The 15,563-nt window shown below is 40.5% G+C and overlaps 1 protein-coding gene across 1 annotated transcript in view; it reads left to right on the plus strand.

Moving 5' to 3' along the window:
- The window catches only part of pdzd2 (PDZ domain containing 2), a 111,394-nt gene that overhangs the window by 81,045 nt on the left and 14,786 nt on the right, over window positions 1-15,563 (plus strand). Inside the window, 11 exon segments of the mRNA XM_034118627.1 lie at window positions 372-468; window positions 1,416-1,564; window positions 5,799-5,918; window positions 8,895-9,009; window positions 9,122-9,195; window positions 12,271-12,502; window positions 13,638-13,755; window positions 13,942-14,074; window positions 14,749-14,833; window positions 14,990-15,084; window positions 15,244-15,409. Of these exon segments, the coding sequence (XP_033974518.1) occupies window positions 372-468; window positions 1,416-1,564; window positions 5,799-5,918; window positions 8,895-9,009; window positions 9,122-9,195; window positions 12,271-12,502; window positions 13,638-13,755; window positions 13,942-14,074; window positions 14,749-14,833; window positions 14,990-15,084; window positions 15,244-15,409 (1,384 nt within the window).

Consider the following 15,563-nt stretch of genomic DNA (forward strand, 5'->3'; position numbering starts at 1 on the left):
ATTAACATCATTATAAATAGGATAACATTTATTCCGATATACAGTATATAGACAATATATCATGATAAATGGGAGAAACCAAGCCATTATCTTTAGACTGTCATCAGCCTCATACAGACTGTTTGGTTATGGAATAGGCTCCTCAGATAGAGCAGTCGGCTATCTGGGGTCACGCCTAATATTATGTGTGTACACAATGGAAGTGTTGTGATGTCAAACGAAACAGTTGTATTTATGTAAACAGTTTATCAACGGACAAATATATATATTAGTATTGCTCTGTTGGTTGATTGTGGATGTACAGATATCAGACACTTTATCGTTGTTAAAGAAGAGATGAACTGATACCTGTGAGTGTTCTCTGCTTACAGACTAACATGGAGAAGGTAGAAGGACAAAGTGAGACAGAGGCCCCCAGAGGGTCCTGCTGGAGCCCCACAACCACCAAGATCTGCAGTCGAGCCCAGGGTCAGTACCTCTCAGAAAAAAGATTCACACTAACACCAAAGTGCTTCTGGAATGGAAAGATTGCATCTAAATTGGTACAAATATTCATACATACAGTATACTGTATAGTATGTATGGATGTGTTCGTGTGCAATAAACCTGCAATGTGCAATACAGACACTTTTCTTGCAATACCGTGCAATAATCACCATTGTGTGAAAAACAAACATTGTTTTAAATGTCCCAACATTTTCATAATGTCTCAACACCTAATATGTAACCTCATTTTTAGCCATGGATGTGTACTTTTTTTGTCTTTATTTTATTCAAGTATTACTAATGTGTGCTTTTCTTCTCTATATCAAAGTCAACTTTAATGTCAATCTTTCAATTTGTGTGTACAGACAGAGAGATCGAAAAGACGTTTCCAACAATCCCGAATGCAAAAATAAAATTATACAATATACAGATATGTATAAAAATATGTATAAAATATGTATATCCTACTGTATATACACACAATCAACAGACACATTTACACATATGCACACATTAAGATAAAAAAACACAACAATCGATATATATAAAATAACAGTCACTTCAATATCAATACCTTTGGTGCAAGATTGTCCATAGAATATAATTTAATAAATGTGCTTATTCTTTATCATTGCATGCCTTCTTTTCAACCTGCTATGCCACTTTTTGCTGTCACACTGTAAATGTCACTGCTGTGGGACTAATAAAGGGATTATGTTCCATCGCATACATAACACTGAAATACAGTTAAAACTAAAACACGTAAAAGAACAGTCCACAGGTTAAAAAAAAAATGTATTACATAATTTATTTTCATTTTCATCTCAAGAACATACTTGTCAAATCTAGCCAGAGTCTGTATTGGTATTTTGTACCGTACCATGGCTACTTCTGTGCAGAGGACTGAAATGATTGTGTTTGCGGCTCAGGGGGGGGCACTCGTCTGGAGTCGGTGGGGGAGGATGACGAGCTGCTGGTGGAGAACGGGGTGAGCAGCTGTGAGGTGGTGGAGAAGCCTCCACCTGGACGACGAAAACACTCCTTACCTCAACAACTAGATAGTGCTGGAGTGAGACAGGTCAGTGAACGCACCAGCTCGCTCTTCATACAGCTCAGGGTGCTAATGTGTGTACACGAAGCTTACAATGTGCCCTTAGTTGTATTATTTATCATGACCTGTTTACAACCTCGATCCCTTCCTCAGGAGTCGAATCACGTGCCCCTGCGCGTCGTCTGCGTTCGATTAACCCCTTGACTGCCTCACGGTTCTCTGATGTTTTTAATGCTTCTCCGATCTGTAAATTAGATGTGAACTGTGTTTTTAGTGCTGATGAGCTTATCTCCATGTTTGACTCGACATGTACCCTAATACTGGATTCTGTTGCTCCTTTTACACTTAGACGCACCAAAGTTCTCTCAGAGCCGTGGCTCAATGACTGTACTCGTGCTCTCAGACGCGCTTGCAGGCGTGCAGAGAGAAAATGGAAAAAGGATAAACTCCATGTCTCCCTATAAATCCTTCGTGCTTGCCTTTCTGACTACCAGACGGCAGTCAAAGCAGCCAAAACAGAGCACATTTCTCTGTTCATCTCCAAAAACAGCCATAAACCTCAGGTTCTTTTTAATGTCCTCAACTCGATCATTAATCCCTGTGATGTTTCTTCTATTGTGCCATCAACTACTCTCTGTGATAAGTTTCTTACATTTTTTATTGAAAAAGTATCTGCTCTTAGGCTAGCCCACACTAGTGCTACCCCAGATCCTGCTCCTTTTCTGTGCCCTGCTGTCCTCGACCACTTTGAGCCTGTATCCCTCTCTTCTCTCTCGGATGTAGTCAAGCACCTGCGGCCGACAAACTGCACCTCAGATAGCATTCCCTCTCGCCTTCTCAGAGATGTTTTAGAATCAGTTGGTGCAAGTATTTTATTACTTTTAAACACCTCTCTTAGCTCAGGATGTGTCCCAGCTGCCTTCAAACATGCCGTGGTCAAGCCACTCCTTAAAAAGAAAAATCTCGACCCATCCATTCTCGCAAATGTTAGGCCCATCTCCCAGCTACCTTTTTTATCAAAAGCCCTGGAGCGAGTAGTCTACGCCCAGCTGCAGTCGTTCTTAACCACTCATGGAATCCATGAAAAGTTTCAGTCTGGCTTCAAACCTATGCACAGCACTGAAACAGCCCTTTTAAGAGTTTTTAATGATCTGCTCCTGGCCGCCGACTCAGGTAGCCCAGCTGTCCTGGTGCTGTTAGACCTGACAGCTGCCTTCGACACTGTGGACCATAGCATCCTGTTGTCACGGCTTGAACAGTCCGCTGGCATCACAGGCTCTGCCCTTGCATGGTTCAGGTCCTACCTGACAGACCGTAGCTTCTCAGTACAGCTAGGTGCCTTCTCCTCTGCCAAAGCCCCTCTTACCTGTGGGGTTCCCCAAGGCTCTATTCTGGGCCCCATCCTCTTTTTACTGTACATACTGCCCCTAGGGTCAATTCTCACAAAACACAATATTCCCTTCCACTGCTACGCCGACGATGTACAGATATATCTGCCTCTAAAAGCAAATGTCAAACACTCACTACAGCAGTTGATGGACTGCTTAACAGAGATAAAATCCTGGCTGAGCAAAAACGTTCTCAACCTCAACGAGAGCAAGACCGAGGTCATCTTTTTTGGACCCCAACCTCCAGCCTCTCCGGTTGATATTCTGGGCTCTCTCAATAAAAACATCCTCCGCTCTGTCATGAACCTTGGAGTGACCTTCACTAGCACTTTTAAATTCTACAAGCAGGTCAGCACCGTAGTCAAATCCTGCTTTTTTTAAATACGACTATTGGCCAAAACCAAGTCGTATTTATCTTTTAAAGACTTAGAAAGGGTTATTAACGCCTTTGTAACCTCGAGACTGGATTACTGCAACGCTCTGTATGTGGGTATGGACCAGGCCTCTATTAAACGCCTGCAGCTAGTCCAAAACGCTGCTGCACGTTTGCTGACTGGCCACAAAAAGCGTGACCACATCACCCCAATTCTGGCCTCACTGCACTGGCTTCCAGTTCGGTTCAGAATTGATTTTAAAATCCTTTTATTTGTTTTCAAAGCCCTAAATGGGCTGGCTCCGGCCTATATAGCTGAACTCCTCCAGCGCTACACCCCAGCCAGAGCTTTAAGGTCTGCTGACCAGCTGCTGCTGGTAGTGCCCAAGACCAGGCTCAAAACCAGAGGGCACCGAGCCTTCGCAGCAGCTGGCCCTAGGCTCTGGAACACTCTGCCCCTCCATGTGAGGTCGGCCCAGACCCTAGGGGTTTTTAAATCTACTCTAAAAACACACTTCTTCTCTCTGGCCTTCTAGTTAGAGCGGAGCACGACTCCTGACTTTTCCCTGTGTTTTTTATATATCTGTTGTAATTTATTGTCTTTTATTGTGATTGTAGTAATGTGTTTTTATTACATGTACAGCACTTTGGCTCGACCAAAAATTGCTTTTAAATGTGCTTTATAAATAAAACTTGATTTGATTTGATTTGATGACACAACAAAGAACAAAAGTTAGTTGGGTTTGGATCTTTACAAATTGTTCCAGGAACTGAATAGCTACTAAAACCCAACTCAGGAATAAAGGTCATTTTTGATTTGTTTTTCCCTTACGTCCAAAGAACTGAGAATATAAGGCAGCATGACACAAAGTCATCCAGTATTTTAACAAATGAAAAAAACAGATGGTAATAATAAAATATGACAACGCACAAAAAATATCACCAGCCGGTAAAGAGCAATGCAGGAATGACTCATAAAACCCAGAAATAATTTAGCGTGTACCACTCCCGGATCCTTGTCTCGAAGTGAATGGCTTTTTGAAAATGTATGTGGTAAACCAGAATGAAGGTATGTGATTAACACAAACTGAAGAGATTTTTATGATTTGTTGGACGACATAAAAGCCCGTCAGTAAAACCCCACTTGTGAATCAGGGTTTGCGCTAGGATTTTTTCTTGCCGGTCAAGTGTCCGGAAAGAATTTATTTTACCGAACATGTTTCAACAATAATAATAAGAATTATGTAGCTGGGTCTCCGTTAGCAGGTAATTACCGGACTATGACCGGTAATATATGCCGATGTTTAAAACTCAGTGGGGCTCATTAACTGAGTTTATATTGCTTCAGTTTATAATCGTAACAGATCGAAAAGTTCAGATTCATTTTTCAATAAATGACGCGCTTCCACAAACAACAAACAACATCATTATTACATTCAAACAAACTACTTATAGTAGATGAAGTACATTATTCAAAAGTTTACATTAACTTTGAATATTAACACGGGAGAAATAAACGGAGCCTCTCTTTTCCTCTCTCCCTCTTCTTTATCAGACTCATGCAGCTCGCTAATCCAGTAATGAGTGACCCCCGACAGTGAAGATTAAACATATTTATAACCAGTTTAGCTTGTTCCAGAGGTAGATAAAATAGTTAAGTGTGTAAGGTCTAACTTGAGGTGTGTGTTTTGCTCACCGGTCCGTCACAGCGGGCGGAGCTGCAGGTGATCAGAGCTGCGTGTCTCCGTCAGACTCAGCAGCTGATCTGATCTCTGATCTCTCTCTCGCTTAACGTATACTTCCCTCGCGTTTATGTCCATATCGATCAGATCCTGCTCTCCTGATCAGCCTTTATAAAGAGCAACGATCAAACTATTAAGAGTGAATATCGGCCGATAACGATCGGCGGTCGATCAGCGGTCGATTGATCGGAGCATCCCTAATTATTACCGGACATTTTGACCGGCAGGTTTTGAATTTACCGTTTTTTTATAAATGTTACCAGCTAAAAAACGGTAATTAACAGCTAACGGAAACCCTGTTGTGAATGTAGCTTCTTTTGTGTCAAGTACACTAACAAGAGCCTAAATGAGACTACTACTGACCGTCATCACACCAAACATTAGCCGCCGTTAGCTTAGCGGTGGAGATTATCCTGCTGAACAAAACACAAAAACACACACACACACACACAGATCAAAGCCCTGACTGTCATGACAACATTGACAAGGTGCTCTGCAATAACTGCTGTGTTAATGAGCGGTTTATAAGTAAATGGACATTCAGATCCTACACACTGCACTGAGCTACGTTTGGTCACCGAGACACACACACTACATCCAACCCTTCAGAGACAGCACTGCTGGGGAATAACAGGAAAACACAGACGCTGTACTCAAGTATGAAGGAATAATGCAAATGATGGTATAAACAATCGTTCTGTTTTTACAAGGTGAATGTGTCTGACTCTCTTTGCCTTGTTTATGAATCTCCCTGTCAGGAATATCAGATCATTAAGAAATCAGCCCGCTCGCTGAGCACCATTCAAGTGGAGTCTCCATGGCGACTGGCCCAGCCGTCCATTATCTCCAGCATAGTACTGATGAAAGGCCAGGGCAAGGTGAGTGCACTCCTTTGACATGAATAAAGCACAGAACATTTAAGAAGCATATGTATATGTGAGCGCACAGTGACAAAAGCACAGTGTGTGTGAGGGTCCTGACATTAATACATGTTAAACAAGGTGACACACTCTCTTAACCTTATGTAACAAAGGTGCTGCACCATCAGGATCATACTGTCAGGCCTGTACTCATGCACAGTGAGCATATTATTAAACACCACTGTTGGTAACAGTTGGATGTGTCACACAGGACACAAAACATTAGAATATAAAGGGGTAGAGTATTTAATAAAGGGTATGTGGTTTTGTCAGGACCTCATGTACTCTTTTGAAATTGACATGACAACATCACACCTCAGAAGGTTATCAGTAACCTCTTCACAGTTTAACAGAATCAGAATACTCTGTTCAACCCGGGGGGGTATTGGCTTTTATGACAGCTTTAGAATGAAAACACAAAAGATACAAAAATAAAATAATGAAATGATGTATATAAACATAAGATGCTAAAGTTAGAATGTGCAGGGAACAAAAATGAATAAAATAAAATAAAAAGTAGTACAGAAGTACAATTTCCAATAAAAGATACAATACAATAAATTGATCAAAAAAAGATATGCAAACATAAGAAGTTAAAGTAAAATTCTGCTATATTGATATGACAATGTATACGGTAGTGTATTAGTATCAATAAAATATGAATGCTGAAATGAGATAATTTAAAGCTGATGGTGAAGTAAGAAACAGAAGCACCAGTTTACTTTAACTATTGCTCTGTATCATTTATTTATAAGTGTATGTATGTACAAGTCTTATACAACTTGGATCATACGTGTTACAGTACGTTTGGTACGTTCCAATAAGATGACCAGACCGTGATTAATGTAAGTAATGTATAACATCGATGTTATATTGCAGTAATAATCGGATTTGTGCTGTAGTGGTTTTTATTACATTACATGTCACTTGTTAGACGCTTTTATCCAAATATCTTACATACATTCAATACTGTGGGCAGTCCCCACAGGAACATTTTGGGGTGAAGTGTCTTGTCCAAAGACACAGCGGAATGTTGACTGCAGTGGGGTTTGAACCAGTGCCCCCGTGATCCGAAGATCAGCGCACTAACCACTGAGCCACAACCTCCCTTTATTACATTTGATTACATCCATTACACAGATAATCAAACATGTTCCTGACGTTGCATTGTCTTTCGGAGGAAGGGTCTCATGTAGTGTAGGGAGAGACTGTTAAACTATCAGTTAACCTACCAGTTCTTTTCTGGGTTAATCGCTGGTCTATGTAATAGTGAAAAAAAGAGTTTCCCAAAGTGACACAATGACATCTGTATTGCCTTGTTGAGCCAGTTCAAATCCACAGTTATTCATTTTAATATAAAACAAATCTGTAAAAATCAGCAACTCCATATTTGATAGAGTGATGAGATAAGTTTCTGACCTTTTGGAATAAAAAATAGTTAATTGATTATCAAATTAGAAGCGTATTCTTTTGAATCGGATTGATTGAAATATCATTGCAGCCCTAACTTAAATAATGAAATCAGTTAGAATGTTTGTATCTATTATCCTGTTAAGCCCCAAGCCTGTTTTTCAGGTTTCAGGCTCGAAAATGACATGCCCAGAACAAATGACTATAACTTCACTTCTAAAAGGGTTAAATTAATCATCTTTTTTCTCAAAGCAAGGTTACATCTGTGAGATGGATGTAGAAGTGTCAGAATCAATATAGATGTTTCTGTGTCAGAGTGAATTCAGATGGAACATAGTAAAAAAGTGTAAATTCTTACCTCCGCCTAACAAAAAACCATTACTTATAGTGAAAACCACCCTTGAATGATGGGTTAGTAGCCTAAAAACTTTAGGAATCAAAATTATAACATATAATAAGTACCCTGTATCAAGATTGAGGCAAAACAAGTGAAAATTGACCTTTTTAGAGATATTTAGGGAAAAAAATTCCAGGCGGAATAAGCTTTGGGCACATTTGGGCACATCTGGTTCCATCAGTGCCATTTGACCTTTTTCAGGTACCAGACTGTAAAAATCATTTTATAACATTGAATCATCACTATAGTTATTCATTCCATAAAAAAAAAATAAAAAAAAAAAAAAATAAATTATTGTAAAATTTAACCTGCTAATTATTGTCATGGATTTGACAACTGATGTTGTTTATTTGCTATGTTCTGGCTGCTAGCTCAGTGAGTTCTGGCCGTGCAGTGATGAGACCTATGCCAATGGAATCTGTGGAATCTCAGCTTTCAGATGATGTGTTGTTTGTGCAGAAAGTATAATTATAAATGATAATTTTTGTGAGTTATGAGCAGAAATAGCATTAGTCCGTATTTGCTAAGGGCTCATTGAAAGGCTTCTTGTGGGAATTATTATTATTATTATTTTTTTTTTTTTCGTATAGTCAGTTAGCTGAGTTTCTTCCCGTCAGCTGGGTGTGGAACATTAATAGTTTCATAAATGACACTTCAGAGATCACACTGGTGCTAGCAGATGTAGCATTTTCGGACCCTTCGGAGGGTCCTTGGGGTTTAACAGGTTAAGTAATGATAAATGAATGCAAAATCTCATAGAAAGCAATCAAACCACTGATCAAAGCAATGCCCTCTGTCAACTATACATTCAAAACAATAAGGTTTTAGAAAAGCAGCAGGAAATGTGAGTCTTTAGGGCAGAACATTTTTTATTAATTTTATGCTGGAAACAATACACATAAGAAACATGACATTTCATATCATAACATGACAATATATAAGATCTAAAGTACAAAACAGACATAAAAACCTCTTGACATCCGTTCCTCTACCCCTTCTCTCTTGTGTCACCACCCAAAAATGTAATGCTAAAAATGTTTTTCTCAGAAAACCAAAATGAATGAACATCGCCTCTTGTGTGTCTTTGTGAGTCATTCTTTACTTGAATAACAATGTGATTTCTGCAGGGCCTGGGCTTCAGTATAGTCGGAGGGCAGGACTCAGCACGAGGTCAGATGGGAATATTTGTCAAAACCATCTTTCCTCATGGAGCTGCAGCAGCTGACGGCCGACTGAAAGAGGGTAACCATTCACTTTCATTCTGTGGGAAGGAACTGAGAGAGCTTATAGGAAGTCAAATGCATAGTGGGATCTACATTTACACTTCTCAGAGTAATAGTGTGCCTCCCTGTAGGAGACGAGGTTCTGGAGGTGAATGGAGAGTCTCTGCAAGGACTCACTCACCAGCAGGCCATCCAGACCTTCAAGGTGAGCCACATGAGGACAATACGTTCAGAACTGTTTGATCTCACAGGACAAGCTGAAGGAGCTCAAACTGTGTGCATGGCCGTATCCACCATTGAGGTCACCAAGTAATTTTTTCGAGGTGTATATAATAAAAGTTGTGAAATAACTGCACATAATTAACAGGGTTATCTGTAGTAGTTCCATTTACTAGCGGTGGGGGCGCTGCATAACTATGTAGCCTACATTAAAGCAAACAGAAGAAGACGACATTCATTTATCAACAAACCACCGCAGCCCGGACTTGTATCGGAGCAGCGGAGGAGTGATGAGGTATCTAGAGATCTGAGTCCAGCGGGCTGCTTGTGTTTCTGTTCATCAGGACATCATATGACCAGCAGATCCTGTGTGAACGCTCTACGTTAGTCGGTGGACGTCCGACAACATGCACACTAACTTATATTGCAGCTATAGGCTATACTTTGGTTTACATCCCATGAATAAAATAGCTAGAGAGCTAAAGTTAATTTCATTCATCCAATGTCAGACCTTTTAACAAAAGTTGCAATGCTTTTCTTTCATTATAATTTGAGTAAAAGGTTGAAGAGATAGCATTTATTGTTTTCTTTTTCACTGACACAGATATAATAAAAAATACTATCTGTCCAAGCTCAGCTTTGGTAAGGGAGAGACAGGACAGGGAGAGAGAAAGAGACAAAGTGATGGAAGTCAGAGAGGAACTGCAGGTACAGCCTTCTGTTGCATTTACATTATGTTCATGTGCTGTTCAACACAAACAATGTAGGCTTAATAACCCTATCTCTATCTATCTATCTATCTATCTATCTATCTATCTATCTATCTATCTCTCTATCTATCTATCTATCTATCTCTCTCTCTCTCTCTCTATCTATCTATCTATCTATCTATCTATCTATCTATCTATCTATCTATCTATCTATCTATCTATCTATCTATCTATCTATCTATCTATCTATATCTCTCTCTCTATCTATCTATCTATCTATCTATCTCTCTCTCTCTCTCTCTCTCTCTCTCTATCTATCTATCTATCTATCTATCTATCTATCTATCTATCTATCTATCTATCTATCTATCTCTCTCTCTATCTATCTATCTATCTATCTCTCTATCTATTTATCTATCTATCTATCTGCAAAGTGAAATGAACTAAATGACTGAATTGTTTTTAATACACTGACTGGCAGGAGCGACAAATGAGGAGGAGCATACAGTGAGGAGGAGCATACAGTGAGGAGGAGCATACAGTTAACAATGAGGAATGAGTAGAGAACAGAGAAAGTCATGAACAGAAAGAAGACAGAGAGATGACTTTTCCAAAGAGCATGTTAGTCTCTTCTGCATGTCCAGATTATAATGTGGATCATTATTGGTAACAATCAACTGATTCTCATGCATTACACTTTCAAATATCATGTATGCTGCAGCCCACTGACATGGTTTGAAATCAATCAATTATCCCCCCCCACAGGACTTGAAAACAGATATCTAGATCATGAAAATAACAAATCGGGGGGGCTAGCATGTTTTGGACTTCGGTATTTACGAAATCCTGGATACGGGCCTGACTGTGTGTGTTCATCTTCAGACCAGAGGTGGGAAGTAACTAAGTACATTTACTCTGCATAATATGTACTTTTACTTTGAATTGTGATGCTTATGCATATGTACTTTTACTTGAGTAACATTTTGAAATCAGGACTTTTACTTGTAACAAAGTATTCCTACACTCTGGCACTTCTACTTTTACTCAAGTACAAGACCTGAGTACTTCTCCCACCTCTGCTTCAGACTCAAGAAGAAGGTCATTGACTCATTTATCAGTGTATTTCTTTGCTCACAGTGCCAGCAGGTAAACTAACTCGATCAAAGTTTTTGGTGAAGAGCCTTATTTCAATCCAGAGGTGCCAGAACTTAAAGGTCTCCTATTATACTATTTGTAGGCATATTATAGGTCTATAAATAACATGTCTATGAAGTGTTTTGCTCAAAATACCAAACAGATCATGCATTCTAGCCATGCCTCATAGCCCTCTATTTCAGCCCTGTTACTAAAGTGCTGATTCCGGGTCCTTAGCTTTAAAAAAAAAAAAAAGAAAAAAATAAACCAGAGCCGAGACGAGAGCTCATGCAGAAGAGAAAATTCTACCAAGATACTCAGATTATTTCTGAAACAGTATGGAGCTCAAATGCTTTTTCTCTTGCGGGTTTACCACAAGGTGAGAAACTTTTTATTTCCTGCTTTTTTACACATACTCTCTCCAGTACAGGTTAGCTCTGAGTGTAATGTAAACACCGACCATATTACGTCCAAAACACGTCACACATTGTTTCTGATGCAGCGATGTTTCTGATTGGGCCGTGGGTGTAAAGCCAGCCCACATTTCCGTTATTACGTCATATCGGCAGCAAATCTGGATCAGCTCCGTTGTACCCCCGTTTTTAGAGAGAGGGTTTTATTTTCTGACACTTTGTGAGTTCCCTGACACACCGGGGACACATGTTTATGTATAAAGGACATCACAAAGTGCATTTTGCATGATAGGAGACCTTTAAGTTTGTTGCAAAACCATAATATAGAAATACTTTGTAAAGATAACAAACATACAAGCATCCAAATGTATATACATTTCAAAAAATAAGATGACTCATTCTGCACTAGAGCCCATTTTAGAATAATATGAAGTTATTGAATTATAATTCATGACTAATCATTAATGTGTTCACTTTAATGTTGCAGCTGATAGAGAATGAGATTATTATGTGGCTACACAATCTAACCAAGGGATTCATTAAGTAGGCTTTTTTTAACAATAAAATACATAATACATTATTTGTTGATTCATTGTTACATTATTATTATGAATCTTATGAAGTAGCAGCAACTGGAAATAAGAAGCTGTTTAGTACAAATTCCTCAATCAGTAATTAAAAAAACACTCTTTTAGTAGATTTTTTGGGTTAAAACGTAATTTTTGTATTTGTCCAAAGCTATGTCCAAAGGTAAAGTAAAACATGTTTTTATGTAAACTGAACTTCCTTCATGTTCGTCCACAGCAGCTGAAGAGGGGCGTGGTGACCCTGACCATCCGGACCCGCCTGCGCAGTCCCAGCCTGACGCCGTGCCCCACCCCCACCCTGCTCAGCCGCTCCAGCTCACCCAACTCCACCTCCAACACCAGCGGGGGGGGCACTCCGATCCCCCCGGCGTTTGAAGAGGCTGAGGGCCACAGGGGCCCTGGGCCTGGACCCAAAGACTGTATCATCATGGAGGTCACTCTTAATAAAGGTTGGCTGGCATGACAGAGAACCAGCTGAGAGAAATTCAGACTCAGATATAACCCTTTATTTCACTTTCTGTCTGGAGATTACATTACACTTTATTTTATCCAAAGCAGCTTACAGTAAGTGCTCAACTCTGAAGATACAAACTCAGAATAGTAAGAATTCTGCACGCTAATGAACTTGTTGGTTGTAGACTGTAAGTGCTACATACAGAAATAAGAGGTTTTTATTTTAGCCGAGGTGCAGTGGAAACACATGAGTTTCTGCTGTGCTGACGTCAATGGGGAGCTTATTTCACCGTTGGTATGTGTTCATACCAATAGGGGTATGTGTTCATACCAATGGGGGTATGTGTTCATACCAATGGGGGAATGAACACATACCACATTGTCCTGTGGTATGAACACTTGTCATCTCACCTAGGCGTGAGATGACAAGAGCCTGGACCAGAACCCGCGCTGAGTCGGGCAGCAGAGGTGCAGATGTTTTAGAAAGGTCATGGATAGAAAAGTCCTTCCCTGGAACGAAAGGCACTTCCACAAGGCCCAGAGATTCATGCAGCTAGCTGTGTTTCAGACCGGGGAAAGATAGAACTAGTTGCATATCATCTGTGGTAGGAGAAACCATGAACGAGTGAACTGGTGTACAGAGAAAAAGATGCAAACATCAAATCAATCACAGAAGGAAGATCTCCCACACCAAACTATGACATTATTTTTTACAAGGCTTTGTTATGTTCATAGGCATCATTTATACTTGGGAGGCTGGGGACGTGTCCCCACAACCTTTGCAAATGGCCAATTTTGTCCCAACTACTTTGCACGAGGATGATTTGTTAAAAATGTTCTGAAAATAGCGTGCACAAAGAATTGTACACTTTGAGACTTTTTGTTCATTGGCACAGTGTCCAATCTGGAGGACTGTTCTTACTTTCTGGGTGTATTCATGGTAACCCAAGTGATGCAGTTTGGATCTGCAACACCTTTAATATTAGTAATAATTGAATAGAGAATAGAATAGCAATTGTTGCTCCAACTTTGCAGCAGCGTAGCATAGTTGCTGCACTTGTTGTCAAAAAGTATTGTAAGCATATATGGTGTATGTTGACTGCTTTTCTCTTCTGGATCATGATGTTTCAGAGCCTGCTGTTGGTCTCGGGATTGGAGTTTGCTGTCTGACCCTGGAGAACTCTTCTCCTGGCATCTACATCCACAATCTGGCTCTGGGTTCTGTGGCCAAGATGGACAGCAGGCTCAGGTTAAAACTACTGAGTCATCTTTGAATTGCAAACTGATTTACAGATGCAGCTGAAGTTTATGTGGAATTGCTTTGATGCAAAGATACCAAACATCATACGAGTTACTGATCATGAATGATGTGCGTACAGTATGTGTGCACTGAGGCTGTGGCTGTAAAGGGAAGTGTGTGTGCTCCTCTGTGCAGCCGTGGAGATCAGATCCTGGAGGTGGACTCGGTCAGTCTGCGGCACGCTGCTCTCAGCGAGGCCTACGCCATCCTCAGTGAGTGTGGCCCCGGACCTGTCAGTCTCATCATCAGCAGGCACCCCAACCCCAAGGTGAGAGGACGCATGTCTCTAATTATACAGACACCAGAGGTGGAAAAGTTCTCAGATCTTATACTTACGTCAAGTTAAAAGTACTAGAGTGTAGGAATACTCTGTTACAAGTAAAAGTCCTGCCTTCAAAAGGTTACTCCAGTAAAAGTGCAAAAGTATAAGCATCAAAATATACTAAGTACTTAGTAGTAGTACTTAGTTTATTTAGTATTACCAAAAGTAAAAGTAGTCATGGTGCAGATTGGTCCATCTCAGAATAATATATATGATATGTTTTATAATGATTGATCATGAAAGTGTACAAAAAAACAAACCGGGATGCAGTGCACTTCATTTCCGGCAGTAGGAAAGCCATTTTCAAGTCCTGTGACTGACTTTTAATCGAGGTCAGGTCCGGATTAAGTGGAGCGTGAGAGTGGTTCCTTTTGAAGATAATTGATTGGACAAAATTCTAATTTTGGTCAGACCATTTTATTTCAGTTTCTCCTTGTAAACAATAAAAACAGAGCTCACTTTCACACGCCCACATGTTTCTTACATGCTATATTCGTATACAGTATAGCAAATACGTATAAATGACATACATTGGTATTCATCCTTCCATATGGTGGCATCGTCTCTGTGTTAATTAGTGTCGTACAGTTGTTATAAAGCCTTCTGTTGCCTTTCCTCAGGTATCAGAGCAGGAGATGGATCAGATGATAGCCCGATCCACAAACAGGGACAAAATGAAAAAGAGACCCTCATCTCAGTCTCAAGGTCTGATATCTCTTCACCTGCATTTACGTTTGTCTTTTCTCTTCTTTGATTTACTCGTCGGTGTTACAATACGAGCGAGAGTTCAGCAGCACGCCTCCGATGGGCTCAGGGTTTCTGTTCTAATCTGGGTGTAACGGTCCCTCCTGTTGTCTGCAGGTCCTTCCTGTAAGAGCCCCAGCCCCACGCTGAAGGGGGACGGCTCCCCGGCCCTCAGCTGGACCATGAAGAGGTTCCTGGAGCCTGCCAGCAGAGTACGCTTTTATTCACCCTCCTGTCGTATTCGGGACACATCTGACCCATTTACTACTTTCATCAATCATAAATACTTTTGAATAGATTCAGTTCGTAATTTGGTTATGTTGATCTCCCTTTTCCTTGATATGTCCTTCTCTTGTGCTGACCCTGTGCAGCAGGGCTCTCTCAGCTCAGAGACAGAGTTATCTCAGTACTTCTCCCAGGACGGCTCCAGCCACTCCTTCCTGTCTGAGTCCGTGCTGACGGCCTCCAACAGTGAGGAGGCGCTCCACCAGCCGAGCTGCAGCACCTCCCTGGAGGACAACTCTTCACGGCCTCATGGTACAACAGTCCCCAGTTCATTATAATATCTACTTTTCTCTCATGCAGCAGTCAACTTTGGCATTGTTCCCCCTGATTGAGCAGATATGACAGCTCTTTACAGAGGTTATCACAAGAGAGAGAGAGAGAGAGAGAGAGCGGAGAGAGAGACGAG

Source organism: Trematomus bernacchii, unplaced genomic scaffold (assembly GCF_902827165.1).
Source record: "Trematomus bernacchii unplaced genomic scaffold, fTreBer1.1, whole genome shotgun sequence".
NCBI lineage: Eukaryota > Metazoa > Chordata > Actinopteri > Perciformes > Nototheniidae > Trematomus > Trematomus bernacchii.